General features: G+C 39.7%; 2 protein-coding genes across 3 annotated transcripts; both read right to left on the reverse strand.

Annotated features, from left to right (window-relative positions):
• Positions 1-96: 96 nt before the first annotated feature.
• actn3a (actinin alpha 3a) lies at positions 97-13,629 on the reverse strand. Its single transcript, XM_084136645.1, has 21 exons — positions 13,288-13,629; positions 7,802-7,916; positions 7,145-7,264; positions 6,927-7,013; positions 5,922-6,009; positions 5,570-5,648; positions 4,825-4,906; positions 4,651-4,736; positions 4,446-4,538; positions 4,082-4,312; positions 3,825-3,972; positions 3,572-3,722; positions 3,362-3,470; positions 2,449-2,589; positions 2,038-2,220; positions 1,775-1,909; positions 1,496-1,675; positions 1,195-1,341; positions 1,031-1,096; positions 726-884; positions 97-619 (listed from the first exon to the last, which is right to left on the reverse strand). The coding sequence occupies exons 1-21, from the start codon at positions 13,417-13,419 to the stop codon at positions 461-463; spliced, it is 2,691 nt and encodes an 896-aa protein (XP_083992771.1). The 5' UTR covers positions 13,420-13,629; the 3' UTR covers positions 97-460.
• Positions 13,630-13,906: 277 nt separating this feature from the next.
• On the reverse strand, positions 13,907-21,006 carry rbm14a (RNA binding motif protein 14a). 2 transcript variants are annotated; one of them, XM_084136690.1, is made up of 4 exons: positions 20,951-21,006; positions 19,694-20,057; positions 18,762-19,611; positions 13,907-18,623 (listed from the first exon to the last, which is right to left on the reverse strand). In XM_084136690.1, exons 2-4 carry the CDS (start codon positions 20,040-20,042, stop codon positions 18,341-18,343), a joined length of 1,482 nt encoding a protein of 493 aa, XP_083992816.1. In that variant the 5' UTR covers positions 20,043-20,057; positions 20,951-21,006; the 3' UTR covers positions 13,907-18,340. The 2 variants fall into 2 exon arrangements, with proteins under 2 accessions (XP_083992816.1, XP_083992815.1); XM_084136689.1 differs by having other exon boundaries at positions 20,839-20,988.
• Positions 21,007-21,506: the final 500 nt, after the last annotated feature.

Below are 21,506 nucleotides of genomic sequence, written 5' to 3' on the forward strand. Positions count from 1 at the left end.
AATATACATACACATATAAATAAAAACTTATGTTAGATTAATCGATTTGATAGCACTAATATATATATATATATATTAAACAACAAAATACACAAAATTTTATATTCTTTAGGATCATTTATTTTTCTTCCTCCAAAATGTAAGCCATTTGTATGAAGGGAGAGCAGATGTCTCTTATTAACTGTCAATGTGAAGAATGATGTTCTGACAGGTTTTTGTACTCTTCAATCCCTACTGGCTTGTGAAAACTTTTCACCGCAAAAGGGACAGACCACTAACAAGGATCAAACAGCAATTGATGGTGTCCCTCATCATGTTATATCAACTGGTGACGCACAGGACCGAATCATTGCAGCAAGGCCATCCATTACATCTGACATTGTTCTTGGAGTTAGATGTTTAAGGGTTTCATGAATTTAGGGGAAGGGTATACTATAGGTGGTGGATGTGACAAAGGGCTCTACAAGTCACTCTCTCCATACAGGGCACTGGAGAAGGAGATATAATCAAGAGAGCCTGGGGGAGCATCACCGCCCATGTACTTGGTCATGCGGCTGATACAGTATTCGGCTTGTTCTGGGGGCAGCTCCCTTCTCAGCTCCTCCACTGTAATGTATGCCTGCAGAATGTAGTAAAAAATGGATGCTTAGACAACAGGAGCCATATTTAGCAGATTCTCATAAAGCACACATAGGTTATTTTGATGGTTCTTAGTTTGGAATTACCTTGTCAGAAGCTAATATCTTGAAGGAGGCCACAACTTGTTCAGCAGTGTCAGTCTCTGCTGTCTCCCTGGTCATGAAGTCAATAAAGGCCTGGAAGGTGACAACTCCTGTGTTGTTGGGGTCCACCAGAGTCATAATGCGTGCAAATTCAACTTCACCCTAAAAAAAGGGGGTTTATATGAGAAATAAGTCCTTAGAGAGAAAGTTGATTTTGTGTCCTGGTATTTCTGGATGATTTTAAAGCAACGAAAAAAAATTAAAATAAAACTGGCAGTCATATTTTGACCAGGACTAAATGCCCTCACCAGATCATAACCCATAGAAATCAGGCAGGCACGGAAGTCATCAGGATCCATCATGCCATTCCTCTTCTGCAAATAAAAAAATTTGTGCTTATTCTACAATTTGGACAATGTTGCACAACTTTGTGTATTCTAAGTAGAAACCAAAGACTCCATGTATTGCAAACCCGGTCAAAGTGGTTGAATGAGGCTCTGAACTCATTCAGCTGCTCCTGGCTGATGCCCTTGGCGTCACGGGTCAGGATCTGGTTCTCAACCTCATTGATTGTGCGGGCAATGGTGGTGAGGAGCTGCTCCCATCCCACGCGGACATGCTGAAATGTACATAATAGGAAACATGCCTTGTAGGTAAGGTGAGATTAAAGGAACTTGATGGAAATGGACGTAAGACACCTTAGCTAATGACACTTGAAACTTCAAAGAGGAAATACATTTCAGAATGAATAGAAAATAGCTGGTCATCAGTACCTCCATAGTGTAGTTGGTGTGCTTATTGTCAAAGATCAGTCCCTCCTGGCTGAGCTGGTGGTCTCCCTCCAGTTTGTCAATATTGGATTTGTAATTAATGATGTTCTGTTCATATGTTTTCAGATTGCTCATCTGTTCCTCAAGGGAACCGGAAATGTCAATTGACACATGGCTGATCTCCTGTTGACCATGAGGAAGATTATTTCAGATATTTCAGTTTTAGTTTTCACAGTATGTAATATGTAACTTTAAATGCGAGTAAGGTATATGGTGAAACACCTCCATCTTGGTCTGAATCCAGGGTCCAATGATATTGGCCTGACCAGCAAACTGGCGCCTCAGCCTCTCATTGGACTGTTGCCTGGCCACTTCCTCTTGCAACACCTGGTCACGCATTGGGACTAATTGCTTCACCTGTTGTTGGGAAGGAAGCAATATTTCTCAGTGGGAAAGCTGAAAGGAGCTTAAAAGACTCCAAATATTGAACCATTTTTATTGCTGATTATTCTGAAATTGTAAAATATAGATTGTAAAGTACTCACAGCTTCCCATTTGTTGCTAATATCCTGTTGAGAGAGGACAGTGTAGGGATTCTCACCCACTATCTTGATCCCGTACGTCTGAGCTATCTTCAGGATCTCATTATGAATGCCCATGATGGCCAAGCGCTCCTTATCAGCTTCTGGTAGGGTCGCCTTGAATTGGTCATGGGCTGTGATCAAACTCTGAGGTTGATAAAAGCAGGAGAGAACCAAATGATGTTAAGACATTGTGAGTAGTAGTCAATGAAAAGAAGGTAGAAAAAGGGGATCATTAGAGAAGTTAAGTGAGATTTAAGGGAACTACAAAAATGTCCTAGGCCCAAAACATATTGAGAAGATACTGAAGCTCAGTTACACAATGTTATTTAGGAAGATAAGCATTCCTTCAAGCATTTAGCATTTGTCTTTCACCTGAATCTCCTCAATGCTGTGCACAATGAACATGTCCTGCAGATCTTCCATAGCTCCATCCATCCAGTTGTTGAAGGGCGCAGCCCTCTTGGCAAACTCCAGATACAACTGGTCAATTGTTTCCCAAAGCTTTTCCACACGCTATGGCAAAGCAAAGAGAAAGATTACAGCAAGCGCACACACTTTATGCACTGTAAATATCACATATTATTCATACTCTCTATTACCCTGGAAATCCAGAGTTCTCGCGAGAGCACAAGTTGAATTTGCTCAGCGAGTTACTCTGGCGTTGAGTAATGATGCTCATTAAATATGCCCTTGTATCCGAGCTGCACCAATCACATCGGGTTATCTGATATAAGCAGGCCAGTGGCAAGCTAAACAGATGACGACAGCGCTTTGACGTCGAAGTCATTAGTAAACATTGCAAGATGGCTATGGATGAACACCAGTTGTTTGAAACGGCTTTGGCCGCTACAATGAACGAGTTAGACTTGGCTTTTTATCTAAAAGAGAAACAGAAGACTGAGCTTGAATCGTTCCTTTGCAAGAAGGACGTTTTTGCTGTTTTGCCAACCGGATACGGCAAGAGACAGAGTCTAATCTACCAGTTAGCTCCGCTGGTAGCTAAGCGTATGGGGCTTGTTGTGATTGGTCGTAGTGTTATCCAATTGTGTGCAGTGAGATTTTCAAATGCATGCTTGGTGCCACCTCTCGAGCTGGCCGATTTTCATTAGTCGATGCCAGACCATTAATCTTTCAGATTTAGGTCTGGATTTCCAGGCTAACTCTTTATTGCCTAAACATGCAAAAGAGTCTTAATGTTTCTGGAAGTAGAATCTACATTGGTTTTTACCCCATTCTCAATTCAAGAAATAGACAATTGGGGAAGAGTTTTATCATATACATGTACCTCCAGTGATTCTCTCCTTTTCTGGGTCAGGGTGCCCAGGTTGTCCCACTGGTCACAGATGCCCTGGCATCGGGCATTGATGGTGGCAGCATCATAAAAGTCCAGTTCACTAAAGAACAGCGTATTTTATTATCATTTTCAATACCTACAGTAAAATCTTTAAGAAAGTACTATCCTTATTTCAAGGGGCCTGAGGTGGATCTATCTTACTTGAGCTCCTGTGCAATGGCAGCGATCTGTTCCACTCTGTCCTGGTGAGCAGCCAGGTCGCTCTCAAAGGCCTCGTGTTTCCTCATCAGAGCACGGATCTCCATCAGAGATGCTGACTCGTAGTCCTTCTGAGACAGCAGCTCCACCTTTCCTGTGTTGAGCATTACAAAACAAGAAGAATGAGGAAAAAACGAGGAGGAATATGTCAGTTGTCAAAGAGTTCAAATGGCTGACTAAAAGTTCTGCTTAATACCTGTGGTCCATGATTCATGCAAGGTAGACTTCTGCTTAAACTTTTCAGCCAGGTGGTCCAGTCTCTCCAGACGACGGATTTCTGTGAGCAGCCACTCCTCGTAACCTTTCTCTACCTGCTCCAGACCCTTCCAGGCATTGGCAATGTCCTGCAGAAGGGGACAGCAGGTAGAATATACTTCAACTCTATAGGGTACTTGAAAGCCAAGGTCATTTACCCCCATATACATGTGATCAGAAAAATGGAGCAACACATACTGAAACCATTTTGCCCTCAGAAGGCATGAAAGCAGGCCTGTTGCTGAGCCTCAGCTTGGTCTGCAGGGTGTTGAAGTTTATCTCCAGCTGACACTTCTCCTGAACTTTGGGTGGCTTATGCACACGACGATAATCTCTGAAATCCTCCAGTTTCTGTTGCATGGCATGCATTGTCTGCTCGGCCACACGGTTCTCCAACCAGGGGGTGGTCCTTTGGATCCACACCAGAAGCTGAGGAGAAAATGTAAGTGCATGTTTAAGTGGGTTCAAGAAGAAACCTTGGGTAGAACCAAGACTATCAGGCACATGTTTATAGAAATTAACAAAATATTGTACATCTAATAGAGAATTTGAGTGTTCTCACCTCGCTAGCCAGCTTCTCGTATTCTTCCATCAGCTTCTCGTTTTCCTGATTCACAGCCAATACTTTGCAAATCCTGTTAGCTGCTGTCTCAGCCTGGAGGACAGTGTGACTGATTACAAAAGGGAAAATAAGGTGGGCAATTACATTCTAAAAGGAGCGACTCTCCTTCCTATACAGATGTTCATCTCCAGAAGAATTCCCATACCTGCTCTGCACCAGCGAAAGCATGGTAGAAACATGACACATAGGTCATGATGGCCTTCTCATCAGGTTTCGGAGTGTTCACAATATCTGAAATGGAGACAAACAAACTATTCGGGAAACCATTTTATTTTTACATTTTGATAAATGAAATCGCATGATTCTCCAAGAGGTTTACCATCGGCATCAAGCATTTTAGGGATGTCAAGGTATTTCTCTGCTACCTCAAAAGCAGTGTTGAGGTTGCCAATGGGGTCATCCTGCAATAGCAGACAAAGCCAGGAAGAAACTCAATGAAGAATTAATAGATAAACAAAATAAACTTTTTCCACACTCCTCAACTGAACTTTGCAAGAAAAGACAGTTAATCATTAACCATCATGGCAAAATTTTCATACTCATTTACATCATAAACACCATTTTTAGATGTGACACATGCCATTTTATACACTACAGACCATTAGTGACATCATTAAACAGGCAAAAATGTAATCCATTTCTGATTTTTTTTTTTAGATAAATTTAGTTCTTTACAAAAAAGTATGATGTCAGATGGTAATACCATGGCACTTTGATATCTACCATGATTTATAGTTATACCATGATTACCATGTTCATGTACAATGCTGAACTGAAATAATTTAAAGAATTTCATGGAATGAAAAAGACAAACCAAATGAGACATTTTTCTCCACTCTAAATAAGAAAAATAGTGTTAATTTTTTTTTTTTTTTTTTTTTTGAGGCAATTAACAGTGCATTCACAGCCCAAGAGACAACGTTAGTTACAAACAGGTCAAAGATGACAGATATAGTGTGAGTGAAAAGGTGAGTTTGAAACAGCAGATGAATGGACATATAGCTAGTGAACAAAAAAGAAGGCAGAGATGCAGGATGAGAGTGACTGAAAGGGGGTGATGGCACCTTGCGCAGTTTGGCGTAATCGATGAGGTCAGGTCTGTGTCTGTGGATGAGGGCACAGAGAGCCAGGCCATCCTTCCAACTGAGACACAGACCACAAGCAAAAGGAGGAAAACATGGAGAAAGAACAAGAAAAGAGTCATGGGAATGATTAACAAAATTATAAGTGTTGTGCAGAGGTGCTCGGTGAAAGTTTAGAAGCATGATGGGTAATGCGAAGATGAGTTTTAACAGAGATAATGTACACATGTGCACACTAACAAGAGCTGTAATCGGTTAAACGGAGTATGAGATAGTGAAAATAAGCCAACATGCTGTTCTCTCCAATGGTCAACAGGAGTAAAGCAGAAATCACCTGATGTGGAAGTTCTGCACATTGACATTCCTGTAGGGGGCAGTCTTCCTCTGACACCACAGCAGCAAGCCCTCCTTAGCAGAGGTCTCTGTGAGGATCAGGTCAGTGGATCATCAGGTCAGTTGACCTTACCCTTCAACATTTCATTTTAAAGATACGCTCATTTGACCTTTCGTTCATGTGAGTAAATTCAAGCAATTTGCTCCTAAAATGGAAGTCACCTCTGGATTCACAAATGCTTCGTAAACCTCAGATTTGACAGTTAAACGTGTATGTTAATGAATTCCAGTCATTTCAGCATAATCCCCTTCCATGAAAATTACAACTAGTCTCTTCTGAACTCCTCTCTCAGATTTGACTCCAGTATATTGCAGAAATATAAAAGAGACTTATTGGCCAACATGCCTACAACAATTACTGTGGCGAGTAGGGCAGGTTAGAGAGCCATGGGAACGGAGTGAGGCCGTTTGCGCACGTGTTAATGAGGGTCACCTGCACACCATTCTCGAATCCCACGGAGGAGCTCCGGAAGAATAAAAGGAGAAGTAACATCAGTGGGACTCGAGACCGGTGTGGCACGCAGGTGACGCTCATTAACACTTGCGCCACAGACCTCACTCCGTTCCCACGGCTCTCGGACCAGCCCTGCTCGCCACAATTACTTAAAGTGTTAAGTGTGAAAAAAAGGCCTACTGATTTTCCCAATAATAGTAATCTATAATAACATGCACTATGCAGATGTTTTCCTTCCTGTATTCCATGCATTTATGTGTGGTTGTGAGCAGGTGTAAATTTACTAATACTAAGCCAAATACTAATCACTTCTACAATGGCACTGGTAACTATAAAAACATACTTTTGTGTGATGCCTCATCTATGCCACTTGGTGTCAATAAAAGTTCAAAGCGACTTTCAAACCAACCAGTGTGACAAACAAAATGAGTGGGCCTTTAAATAAACAAGAGCGCAGAGGTGCTAATGTGTCAAATGTTTGGAGTCTCTCACCCTCCACTGAAATGTCCTGGATTGCAAAGCGCAGGATGATGGTCCAGATCATCCCAAGGGTCATTTTCACATTGCCATCCACAATCTCTGCAAGTCAGAACAGACAGAAAAAACAGTTTCACTTGACAGAAGAGTAAAGTTATGGAAATGGACAAGAATAGAGGGGCTTACGGTGACGATATTAGAGAATCTGAAGGAGATTAAGTTTTTATCCTTACCTTCAGCACCGATGGAAACCAGCTTGACTCCCTTGCTGCTGATATAGTCCAGGGCCTTGTTTACGTTGGCGATCTTGTGAAAACGCATTTTGCCTTTGTCTGGTTTAGGGAGTCTCTCACCTGAGACCACACACACAAATCATTTCATAAGTACATATATATTACTTTGCTTCATGTGAGGGTATTAATAGGGGAAGTGTAAAGTAACAACATCTTTACATTAGCTACATTTGGGAACACGAAAAAGTTATATGCATTTACAAAGGTCAGAAAACAAATCGAATAGGAAAATAATATAAAAGTGGGAGGAAATCCACACATAACTGCAACATTTTTTGTTTTAGGGTCTTTAGAATTCAAGCTTATTCTATATTTATATTTATAATAGTATTTACTTAATATTTTTATTTCATTTTTTTTGTTTAATGTGTTTATGACACTTAACCTTGCAAATGACATGTGCAACACTGTTTACTGTAATCTCCCAATCAATGACCCAGAAGGGGATCAAAGTTCTTTTACCCAGAGGTGCTACAGTCTACTTATTTAACATCCAGATTGTTTCACGGGTGCAAACCTGATATTGGCCAATGGCCAACAGAACACTGATATGGGACACAGAGCACGTATAATCAACAGATCAAGTGAGACGCTTACCTGAGATAACCTCCAGCAGCAGCATGAGTTTGAGTCCATTCCTGAAGTCTTCCTCAATGTTCTCGATCTGTGTCCCTGCCTTACGCAGGTGAGAGTTGCACCAGGCAGTGAAGGTCTGAGGGGAAAAAAATACAATATAGGTCATATAGAAATACAGCATGACATCCCTTTTCTTGAAATAATTTGTAACATCAAATAATAAAGAAAATGTCTGTAAACACATAAGAGCAGGCCTAGGCTTACAATAGAATATCAAAACAAAATAAAATGGTACTATGAAGCCATTTGTCCCCACATTTAAAATATCTGAGGTGGCATTTTTTGTTTTGGTGGCATTTTTTCCTTGAGGAAAGGTTAATTTTTGACCCTGACCTACACATAGAGTTGGATCTATAAACAGTGTTGACTGTATATGCCTCACTGGGAGCCCCAGCGTAAGAGAGAAGGGGAAAGAGAGCGAATAAGGTGACTGAAGAATGCCAAGGACCAACGTAATTTGATGTAAGGCTGGAAGTGGAGACTCTTTTGCAGCAGGTGGCCACCCTTCAAATCACCCCTCCTCTGACAAAGATCACCAAAATTAGCCTGTGTCCCGTGGGAGGGGGAGGTGAAGAGGAGGAAGAGGAAAGGGGGAGTGAAGGAAGCTATATCGGGGAGCCATGAGACACCAGCAGACAGCTGAAAGCACAGCATTCCTGGAACAGACGCTCAAAACACTACAGCGAAAGAAAATGTTTGATGTTCCACAGTGCTGGGCCCATTTATTTGATATAAAACATACTCATAAAACATTCAATTGTTATCAAAAGCAATACACTTTGCTGAGTGTTGTGTTAAATTGGAGTTGAAAAGACTGGATGATATAACACTGATTTCACAATTATTTTAGCGGCCACCCAAGTATGAGCACCAGGAACATTAAACATTTTTCTTGGACGTCCTTGAACTCACTACATTGCGAACGAGAGAATAAATATTTAGTCAAGCAACAGGTTGGTCGTACAGAAATAACTTGGCATGTCAGTAATGGTTTCATTGCGTTTTCACAGGCTTATATCTTTAGCAGTGATGATTTATCAACTCTTTAAATCAATCAAACATTTTAAAAATCTGCATGTAATCCTTTTGACAGATATTTTTCATATACAAAGCTTTGATTAATAGCTTTTAAATAGCTTCAGATCTGAGTATTAATGAAAGGGTAATGCTTAATGGACATCTGAACTAAGAAACTGAGACTAGAAGGTGCAAACTCTTAACTAAAATAGCCTGAAAAAATATAAAGCACACACAGACTGAAACTGATTTTATTTCCTGAATCTTCTTGTTCTGAGGTTCTTGTTCTAATTTCTGATACTGTACTATGATGACCACAGCAAATACAGTCTCGATCACTGAGCCGTCATTTTAGCCTTGCGATTCAGTGGCACTCCAGTTACATCATCATTTCAACCATGCATGCATCTGTGCAAAAGCTTTGCATTTATGAGTCAGCTGACTGCAGCCTCAATGCTGTCGTGACAGGGCATTGTTTAAAATGAAGACAATTCACCCATCGACTCATGCACACACAGATATTAAGAATATATTCTACATGTTATTGTATATTTTTATAAATTAAAGGACCACAGCATATTTGGATTTTTTTATCCATTTTTTATTTTAACATTTATTGTTTTTAATAAACAAAACATTGATCCATTCACAGGTAAGTATATACCCTTAAAAAAAAGGTGGATTATTGCAAATATTAGTTACACTTTATTTTAAGGTGTCCATGTTACAGTGTAATGATATACATTTAAGGACTGAGTAATAATAATTAACTACATGCACTTACTTCAGGATTAGGGTGTGGTTGAGGGTTAGTTGCATGCAATTATGCATAATTTACAGTAATTATGTAGTAATAATAATAATAGTAACTACATGTGTAACAAGGAAACTAAAATAAAGTGGGTACCACTTTATTTTACAGTGTCCTTGTTACATGTTACATGTACTTACCATAGTAATAACAGTAAATTATGCATAATTACATGCAACTAACCCTCAACCAAATCCTAATCCTACCCTAACCCTAGAGTAGGTACATGTAGTTACTTAATATTACTCAGTACTTAAATATATAATTGCACTGTAACAATGACACCTTAAAATAAAGTGTAACCCAAATATTTTACCCAATAAAGACCTTCACCTAAGCCTTATAGTCTTGTTTTTATTGGGGGATGACAACAGCCAATAACAGATCATTTACGATCTACAGATGATTTTTGCTCATATTTTGAATTAGATTTTCTTTTTATATTTTCTGTATTCACTTTTAGTAATTTTGTGGGGGGTTTTATTAGTAGTTTTAGCTAATTCTATTTATTAGCTTTAAATTATTTAGTTATAGTTATTTTAGTACTTCAACAAAAAAAGATGAGAAATTTTGCCTGGTCAACTAGCTGAAATAAAGTAAGTTTGTTATTACATTACATTTTTTTAATTACATTTTTATAGTTTTAGTTAGATAATGGGAACACTACCCAGCTGTAAAGGTATAACGCCACTGCAATCGACACTAACAAAAATACCTATATGTTTCCTTACGTTTTGACCAGGATGTCACATCATAATTACTGACAGAATCTATAGAGGGAATAAATGTGGTTGTGAGAAATTGTAGGGATGAGGCACATTCAGGTGAAAGGGCTGAACTTAGGATTCTGGGTAACATGATATTTACAGTTTGAAGGCCTGGCATTTAAAGCTATAACCTAGCTACGGCATTGCATTTGACTTTTGTTTGCACAGCAAAAGCAATATAAGCTATTTAAATACACCGTAGCACCTTTCGTTAACTTTAAGGTGGTATAAAACCTATGGAAGACACCTAAAGTGGAAATCAATAGCTCGAGTGGGAAGGGGATTGACCAACAGAAACTTGTGACCTGCGACCAATTATTATTATTGTCCTATTATATGTTCCACCCTCTTTTATTGTTCGCATTTAAACGGCCATGAAAGTCAAATCCAGCCTGAAATAAATTTACCTGTCTGACCTGTTCTCCAGTTAACTACCCCTTTCCCACCCCCATGCTTTCATTAGGTAGTTTATAGAAGCTCCCCTACAAGGACACCTCTTCTGGAATAGCAACTGCCATTCGATCGTACTCATGACTTTCTTCACCCCACCCCCCCACCATTTCCCACCTCTACCCACACCCCTACCGTATGCCTGAAGAATGTGCACACCTATCTGAAACCCTCAGGTTCTGTGGCACTAGGGTTCCTTAATGGAATGGGGGAAAAAATTAACAATTCCTCTGACTTTGATTTGCAGATCTCATAAAAAGATGGATGAAATACACATTTAATTTGATGAAATATGCATACCTGTGCATTAATGCTAAAAAAGTAAAAAGTGCTTTGAGTGCAATACTTTGAGACCATAGAAGTGTCCATGAAACCCTCATGTTGGAGAACTCAGTGACATTTTCCATGTAACTGATGCAGGTAATGGATGAGGCCTGGACTACATGCACCATGGCTCAAACTGATGACTTTACAGGCAAGGAGAGTAGAAAGGTTCTGGGACACAACATAGAAATTTATAAATAAAACAAAATACAAAAAAAAACATTCAGAATCAGAATCTCTCTCTTTATCAAAGCTCAATGGTCCATGCAGGATCTGACACATTAAAGTCATGCAAAACTGCACAGATGAGTTCTCTAATAAACTAGTCCCAACAGGTGGCAAAGGGACCAAGAAAAACACAAGGATGCTTAGGTTTAAAAAGTAATTCACTGAAGCAGGAAGACTTACAGGAATAACAAACCAAAGTAAAAGGAAGCCTGTGATATCAGCATCGAGTCAAGTTTTGTGAAGAGAATTGTGCAGTGTGACAGTTCTGCATTGACATAATTGCTCACATTCAAGTGCAAAAAAATAAATAAATTGTGTTCAAGCTTTATTTAGATCCCCTTCAGCTTCCACAACGTGTTCGCTAGGCTAGGCTACCAGGAGTACACATAAAAATACATCAACAGTATGACAAAAACAATGAATGCTACTGCAAAAACCAAAACATTATCACCCTATACAGTGAACATACAAAATTACACATTTTCATTGGGAAATTTAACTCTATAAGTAATTGACATAGCAAACACATACACAAAGTTAGCATATCTTTTGAAATGGTTCACTTTGGGTTTTTACCCAAATTATTTTTTAAGCATTAAAGGCGCTATAATGTGTGTTGTTTGTGCTGGGAGAACTATTGTGTCATAATTTCAAATAATACCAACATAATTGATAATAGTAGCTAGTTTTAAGTGGCTGGCCTAAACTGCATTACACAATAGGGATGCAAAACTCTGAATGAAAAACAAATTATACAATTTAGTTTGACTTTTTAGGTAAAGCACCATCGGGATATATTTTGTAACCTATTCATGGAAAGTACCAGTTTCTTAGAGTTAGACTTTGTTTTTTAGACCAAGTTGACCTACCAATCTGAAACTCAAACTATAATGTGAGTTTCAGTTTAGTAGTGAGTGCACTCAGCAAGATGGAAAGGTGTGCGCTTCCAAATGAGATGTAAATAAATCTGCAGTGTAGTCATGTTAAATCCTTGCTTATTAATAAACACCTCTCAACATGAACTGCAAGTCATTTAATTACAATCAACAGACGATGATAAACAAACTGGAACCCTTGGATTAATGGGTTAAGGGGACAGAATGGGGCCAGTATTTTTAGTTGTAGAATCTATTTGCAGCTCTCAGTGCTGCTTAACCACTTCCTCCATTTTGAACATTTTGTTGCCTCATCTGTTCAGCTGTTACTGTCACTTTGGTGTAGTTGTCTAATGCAATGTAGGTGCAGCACGGTGCTCTATAATGCAAGTAGTCTACTTAATTTCTGCTCAATAAAGCTATTAACAGGCAAATAAAAGATTCTCAGTTCCTGTGAAGTAAAACGATTTCACATACAAATATACGCGATTTGATTTTTTGATATTTGTTATATATTTGAGTAACTAGTGACAGTAGCCTACATAAATGAACATTTCTCGTTTCCTCATTTAAATAAATTAACCGATGTTTACTTAGTTGCAGTAATGATAGCATTATGATTATCATAATCAATTTTTTTTAGTTAATAATTATTTTAATCAATGGTTGAAATTAGACAACATTATCCAATCATTCGAGTTGCTTAAGTCAATGAGGCTACAGCTGATTGGTCCGTGTTACAAAGCGGTATACAACGTGCAGATTCGACGGTCCAGTGCAGTGCTGATACAGCCGAGTGCAATGCAAAGTAATTTCATTAAGAGTCTTTTGACCTTACAATATTGCTTTTCAGTCCATAAGGTAGTCTAAAACACGATCAAAACTTGTATATAATCTAATCTTATTTTCTTCTGGCTGTACACTAATTCACTTTACGTAAACTTTTATAAAGAAAATTAAAAAGTGAGATTTGACCTTCCTCTGCTGCTTCTCCCAGGCCGGGTCCAGTAACAGGTCTCGATCCCAGTCGTTTTCTTGGGTCATGTATTCCTCAGTCGTAGTCATCATGTAAGAACTATATTGCACTTGCGTTTCAATCGCCGTCATTTTGCCGTCTTTCCTGGGGTGCTTGGTATCCCCTCAACCTACACAACCTAATTATTTACCTCTTAATTCAACATACACGCCCTGTGCCGTACAATCGGAGTCCCGTGAGGGTTTGGAGAGAAGACAGACCCTGCTCCCACCGGCCGATGAGCTGACAGCTGCTGCCCAAACTCTACAAGTAACGGCGCCCAATATGAGTGACTAACTGCTGCAGTATTTGGTCACAACTTAATTTCTTAAAAGGTGATGGGCGGGATTTAAGAACGGTACAGAATGAAAAGAGTTAACTTAGATTATTGAGTCAAGTAAACAAATGCACGTTCCTGCAGAGATTCAAGCAAGTTTGGTTTATCGCTTGTAAGGTCTCACGCACAAGCAAAAGTAACTGTACCGTTTAGATTGTTATACATTTAGATCTCCATACATAAATCAACTGAACATGAAAATAAACAAAATTATAAATGAATGAATAAAACAAGACCATGAATCGCTTTAAGCATCATTTATTGAACTTTACAAGAAGAAAATACAAAGATCATGGCACTAAAGCCAGTTTGCAAATAAAAAACGTTTGGATTCAGATTCAGACATTAAGACAATTACATAGACCACAATGAAAGTTGCCCATTCAGACCTAGAAAAAAGGATCAATGATACTTGAACTTCCCTGAATCACTGAATATTTCAGTTCTGGATTATCTACAATCATAGTTTATCCACAAATAATGCTCCACTGCCCAGCTTTTCAAAGCACCTTTAAATCAATCAGAGGTGAAGCTTTAGGTAATTGGAAGGTTGTGAAAAGACACAAAATCAATGTAACATATCAATATATATCAACTGTAAAGTGTTCTAAAATTTTAACGAAGGTTTTGAGGTTAAAGCCTTTTTGATAATTAAAAGGAATGCACAAACTGTGATTTCGAAAAACTGTCGATTTCTGATAGGAAAGAGTTTTGTATCAAGTGACTGACTGAATAAGCTTACCTTAAACAAGGGCTTTCAAATACCCACAAAGTAAATTTGACAAATTTGCAGCAGATGGTCCCCATGTTAAAGGGTTAGTTCACCCAAAAAATTCTGTTATTAATTACTCACCCTCAAGTCGTTCCAAACCCGTAAGAGCTTTGTTCATCTTTGGAACACAAATTAAGAAATTTTTGATGAAATCTGAGAGGTTTCTAAACCAGCCATAGACAGCAACATTGAAACTTTCAAGGCCCAGAAAGGTAGTAAAGACATCGTTAAAATGGTCCATGTGACTACAATGGTTCAACCTTAATGTTATGCAGCGACGAGAACTTTTTGTGCACAAAAAATCAAACAAAAATAACTACTTTATTCAACAATTTCTTCTCTTCTGTGTCAGTCTCCTACGCTAATCACATAGTTAACAGTGCAGCGCTTCCGAGTTCTACGTCAGAACGCTGGCTCTTTATTGGCCGACGCTGTTAACGTGAGCACGACACATGCGCGTGATGCTGACGCTGGAGCTGGCAAAATAATGAGCTGGCATTTTGACGTAGAACCCAGAAGTGCTGCACGGAACAACATTGAAGAGAAGAAATTGTTGAATAAAGTAGTTATTTTTAAGTATTCTCATCGCTGCATAACATTAAGGTTGAACCACTGTAGTCACATGGACTATTTTAACTATGTCTTTGAAACTTTCAAGGCCCATAAAAGTTGTAATGACGTTGCTGCCTATGCCTATATTTCATCAAAAATATCTTAATTTGTGTTCTGAAGATGAATGAAGGTCTTACGGGTTTGGAACAAAATGAGGGCGAGTAATTAATGACAGAAATTTCATTTTTGGGTGAACTAAACCTTAAAGAGTTCATTTTGCTTATTCAAATCTGTATGTGGACAACATTCACAATCATGCACAATCTTTACCCTGAGAGAACTGAAAAAACAGAAAAATGTATGGTTTTCTTTTATGAGAAATTTGCAGAAGATATCTGAATCAATAACCCTCTTAGAGTTAAAACTAAAATCAGTGTGTTGGAGTGGAATCTATGATCTGAAATGGTGGTAGTAGACAAAGTTGAGGTGGATGTGAGCTGGACGCATTGGTTACTCACCTACGAGATCATTGCCCTACTTTTGGACAGCTCTGCACCCTTCTTAAGTATTCAAACACAGTTGGAGCGCCTCATCTCGCCAACTGGAAGTGCTTCAAAAAGACTAAATGCCAGAGAACAAGCCAAGGCAAATGTCAGCCATTCTTCCCTCTAACTGCTTGAGAAAACACTTGGAAATTTATTTCCAGCTTGACTTGAAAGCATACTGCCAGAAAACAAACCTCAAAGGCACTAAAACCTTTTATCATGAGAATTTGGGGCAAAAAAAAAAGGTAAAATCCAACAAATAACCCAGAAAAGAACTAGATTTTCTACCAATTAAGTTTCAGACAAAATACCAAACCATGAGCATTTTGGGGAAGCTAAAGAAGCTGATTCTACTGCTCCAGGCTTAAAGAAAAAACAGAACACAACAACAACACAATTCCCCCACAATAGGCACTGATCCAACCACATAGCAGAAAATATGTGCCATCCCCATTGTGTTGACTGTACTGTCAGTATAAACTGATGTGGGTCTGTTCTGAGCCTCTCTAGTAGGCGTGTTAGAATCATGGGGAAGTGTATAATCGAGGTGCAGGCGTGGTTGGGGGCAAATGGCTTTACCTTAGTGGGGAGCACGTCCGAGGCATTGTGGGGCGCTAATTCTCTTCCCCCGTCATGCTCAACTTGGCGTCCTGAGGCCCGGGAGCCATTTTAGCTGTAGTTAGCGAAAAGGGAAAATGTGGCTGGAACAGCAGTAATAATAACAAGACATACACTATTTATAATACAAAACAGACAATTTACTGTGTAGAATAATTTGTGTGGAGTCCTGGTGTGCTGCAAAAAGCTACACCGCCACCACCTTTCCATCTCCATTCTATCATACATCAAATTGAGAACATTAACACTACAGTGGTTGTTTGCCTGTGAAGTGTAATCAAAGAGATGAATTTTAATGTAGAGTGGTAAGATAATGGGTTACGTGTGCTAAGTGAGATTTGTGTGTGTACCCCACCATATTTCTTTGGAATGAAAGACTGAAGACTGCCTGAGGGGCATTCTAGGAAAAGAGGACATACATAACATGATTAAACAAACCATTCTTTTTATCATGCCTTCCAATTTCAATCATTATTCACTTTTATTGTGTCTGAAGGGAAGCTACTCAACTGTCATTACATCTGTATCACTTTGAAATTTTAGCAAAACATCTATTGCAGATAGTATGAATTTTTGGGTAGATTCCCTTCATACATTTACAAACGTTTGAAACTTCTGGCACTAGTTACATGGACTTTAACCTGGATGAATTATTCACACACTTTCAGTTTATAATGTTATAACATGTATGTTTAATTGAATTGCCTAAAATGCTCAAACTGGGACAGCACATTTTTTTTTTCCTTAAGAACAAAAATACAATTGTATGAAGCACTTCACTGTTTTTTTCACTCTTATAACCAATTGCCTTAACTAACTATATGTCAGGCCTGAAAAAGTTTATCACCCCCCCCTCCACACTAAATAACTAAGTGTTTCCACCCCAAAGCCCCTGAAATAACTTCACATGACTCGAATAATAAAGAGACTATAATAATGTGAACAAAATAAATGGTCAGAGAAACAATAGTAATTGCATGGGGCTACTTTCAAAGGAGACAAGAACGTAAAAAAACTCATTCTCTTTTAAAGACATTTGAGGGGTTACCACCCGTACTAGTAAGTCAATACTCCCAAGTATTCTGTCCATGTAAGAGAACGATGCAAGGCCAGAGATGGCAGTCGTTTGCTCTTTAAATCCTGCAAAACATGCATAATTGCTACTGGCAGGCTATAGAACCAGTTCTGTTTGCTATTTAGCAACAACGACATCTCGAACTCATTCAGAGTCAATATAGGTATCCAAATGGAAAACATTTAGAACATTGAATAAGCCTATCGAGCGACAAATTAAAGGTGTCCCTTTTGCAGTTAATTTGTCCTTACCTCTCTTTCACGACAGGCGATTTTAATATCAGTTTTATTGTAGTCGAACTGGGCAGGCGTGTAACCATCTGCACTAGTGAGGCAGTGGTTAGAGCGTTTAAGTACAGATTTGTGGATTTGTTTGGTACAGATTTACCTAAATATATCCATATGCACCACCCTTACTCAAATAGGACTATACAAAATAAGTATGATGTGCATGTGATTGTGGTGCTCATGTAAGCTAAGGGATCAGCCAAACTGTTAACATTGTGTTCTCACTCTCACACACACACACACACACAGACTTCAGTCACACAGGTCCTCTTTATATTCAGTCTAAACTATGCTGTCTTCCTAGTCGCTGTGAAATTTAACATCAGTCTAAGCCAAATACAATATACTGACAACAATTTGGATTAAGATATTTGACTGAGATTTGCTCCTCCTTTGCTGAACAATGAATCTAATAAAACTGTACCTTAGCTGGCATACTTGGTTTTACAAAAGTCTGTACAAAAAAAAAAAAAAAAAAAAAACGTTTATTTTTACAAGGCACAGTCATTTGACTTCAGAGGATGTTTGACCTGACACAACGGTCAAAGGGTATTTTATCTATAAAACTGACAGCTAATGTAATTCTGAGCACTTTGAAAAAATAAGGGGGGAAAACCGATAGGGGCTCAGAATCAAAATGGCCTCGTAAACTTTTACATTCTGTACATAATGACATATTTGACATTATGCAGGGGAAAGATAACTGCGAAACAAAAATAAATCAATTTATCCCTTTCCTCCAGTTTATTTTGTCATGTAGGACCAAAACTGACGCACGCACACATTTTCACAGCCATACACGTGTGCATACACTCATGTAATGGGGGCTATCGATATGGGGACTCAGATGTGTGTTGGTGAGAGTAATCAGGATGGCGTAGGAGGGGCTCCTTGTGTGCTGAAGTTGGCTCATACACTCTTGGTGAAGCTGTGGTGCCAGGGGCGGCCATCTGTTGCGGATCCATTGGGCCTGGAGGCACCATGGGCATCGGAGGAGGTGGTGGCGGAGGCGGTGGATAGCTGTACTGGTACTGCTGGTAATGTTGGTACTGCTGGTATTGTTGGTACTGTTGGAACTGCTGGTACTGTTGGTAGTACTCTGCATAGCACCTGGTATGGAGAAAGAATAAATATTGTATATGTAATTCATATTGTTCATATATATATATATATATATATATATATATATATATATATAAAAAATATTATATGCATCATTACGTAGCAAAACATTTAGGATGCCTTTACCTTGCAATTGGGTCTCCATTTTTAACTGCAGGTAATTCTGGACCACCAGGTGGTGTTGGGAGCAGGGCCCGTCGTTTGGGTCGTGTCTGGGAGAACGGCTGGGGAACCGGGTCAGGCAGTAATGGGGCCGCGCGCCGTATTGGACTTCGGTCTCGGTCGGATTTGGTCACAGCCTGCTGTTCGGCCAAAACTTGTTGTCCCTGCTCAAAGAATCGGGCCCGAGCGGCTTCAAACATGGCTTGGGGGTCAGGCTCTGTGCCTCCCATGGTCCCATAAGCTGGACTGGCACCGTACAGAGAGGAATTTGCTCCGTAGGCAGGGTTAATTGCAGTAGCGCCCGGAGGAGCTTCTCCTTCAGTGGGGTAGCCATCCCTAGCCTGGCTTATCCTCGAGCTGAGCACCTGGTCTGCGACAGCACTGTAGACTTGACTTGCCAGGGCCCCGTAGACCGCGGCACTGACAGGTTTGCCATCAACCCTGGAAGTGGTCAAGTCTTTCAGAGCTGCAAACGTCGGGTCAGTGCTCGCAGTGTTGTAGAAAGAGTTGTGGACACTCTGCTGCACCTGAAGAGGAAGCCCAGCAGCGGCAGCAGCTGCTGCAGCTAAGACAGCAGCCTGACTCTGGTGATGCTCCATGGGAGGCCTGTTGATTGGGCATTCTCCTGCAAAGTGACCATGCGCACCACAGCTGGCACAAGGGACCTTGTTTGTGGTCTGCTGTACCTTCGAGAGCTCCACTGCGAGCGGACGTCCCATAAATGAGGTCCCGTGAAGACCCTCAATGGCTTGATCTGCATCCTCTTTGCGCTCCATGTGCACAAAGGCGTAGCCTGTTAAAGAGGAGAGCTTTGCTGCAAGAGAACAAGTTGTAATGTCATATAACACCAATATTTATGCACTGACACAAAGCAGGTGTATTATAAACACACTTACTCTTTACTTTGTCACAATCAAGAACTTTGCCGTAAGCCGAGAAGAGCTCATACAGGTCTTCAACTGAACAAGAAGCACACAGGTTCCCCACAAATACTTTGGTGGAATTGAGGGGCCTCCCTTTGGATTCCTCAACTACAAGGCTCCGGCCACGATACTCTCGACCATTCAGATCACGGATGGCACGGTCAGCAGCCCCTTCTCCCTGCAGATGGACAAAGGCAAACTGCCTCAGTACAGTTAAGTGCACCACTTCTCCATAAGGGGCAAAAAGTGCTATTAGGTCATCTTGTGTGGTTTCCAAATCCAGATTCCCAACAAAGAGCTTCACTGCGTTGCTGTCGTCCATTGCACCCCAGAATACCTAGAAATAGGGAACAAGCCTTATTTCTTACTTTTTGGCGGCAAAAACCAATTCATACTAAAACTAAACGGGTCTGAAATTTGAGGAGGGCTTATCAAACGTAAGTTAAATCGGATCAGCTGAATAAAGATACAGACACCGCAAATCAAATTACGCACGTTTTCCACTCCACTGACCTACTTTTTCATTGTTTTTTGTAAATGTGGTAAATATGTTTGGCCGTTGTGCTTAAAATATTTATTTTAAATAATTGGCTAAATTCAAAAAGTTTTAACATTAAAAACCGCGTCTCTAGGCCTTGCGTGGTTTATTAATTCCACTAACCTGCGTTTCGCATTTTTAACCGCAAAAACGCGTTTTGTGTGAAAAGCCCCATATATCGCCACTCGTATGGGGTGATAGACACAAGAGAAAAAGGCAAAATGCAAACATCTCTTATCATTACAGTTATTAAAAAACCATTGTAGCCCGCCAGATGCGGGGACGCGCTGCTAATCTGAGCTGCGCAGTAACGTAGCATCTAGAAAGCGCTGAGCTCACCGAGTTTAGCTAATGACAACTGGCGGTGATTCACACGCATAGTGTTAGCCAGCTGACTTTAAACAGCTTCCTCGAAACATTCGCACCTGCCAGCCCCATAAGACGCACCATTTGTGTTCATATAAGCCTTAAAGGAATTTAAAATTCGCATAATTAGCACGCGCGTAGTTTGCTAGCCACGCGCTAGCTTGTTAGCAACCATAAACAAGGAAATACAAAAATGAACGCTCATCATACTCACTGTTAAAACAATTCAGGGGAAGCGGGAACAAATACGACCAAAAGCTAATGAATAGAGTCGAAGCGCTAAGTTATCAACAGGACAAAAATGTTTTGTCGACCCTCTCTCTTACCGAACGCGGTGGACAGACTTCATATCCGTTTCCCGACTGTTTGACGGTGTGACAGTCGTCCGGTCCGTGCGAGTGCAAATAATTGGTGGAAGGATCCGGAATTTGACATTATAAAGTAGGCTATACTAAAATAGGGAACGTTCACAATTTCATAGGGAAGAACGTTGTTTTTTTTAAGTATTGGAAATACGTGCATGGGATACACAAAGATAAACAGAATGGTAGCCAGATGCATAAATATATAAAGTCCCCATAAAACATGGAAACCCAAAATGTGTGTGTTTTCTTTTTGTTTTTGTATATCTGTTCATCAAACTGTTATACCCTATATATTTCGGTATGCAAGTGATTATTGTAATGTTTTATTTATTATAATCTGACTAGCAATATTAAAAAGATGAACTAGTCCAGGTTTCAGCTGAAAAGTCATTATGACGACGCTGTTTTAATTTCAAAGAGGAAATGTGGAAGCTGACATACTAGGGCTATTATTAATATTATCAATTTCAAAGAGGGAATGTGGACGACATAGGTCTATTATTATTATTATTAATTT

Source organism: Abramis brama, assembly GCF_963993115.1.
Source record: "Abramis brama genome assembly, chromosome: 15".
In the NCBI taxonomy this organism is placed as follows: Eukaryota; Metazoa; Chordata; class Actinopteri; order Cypriniformes; family Leuciscidae; genus Abramis; species Abramis brama.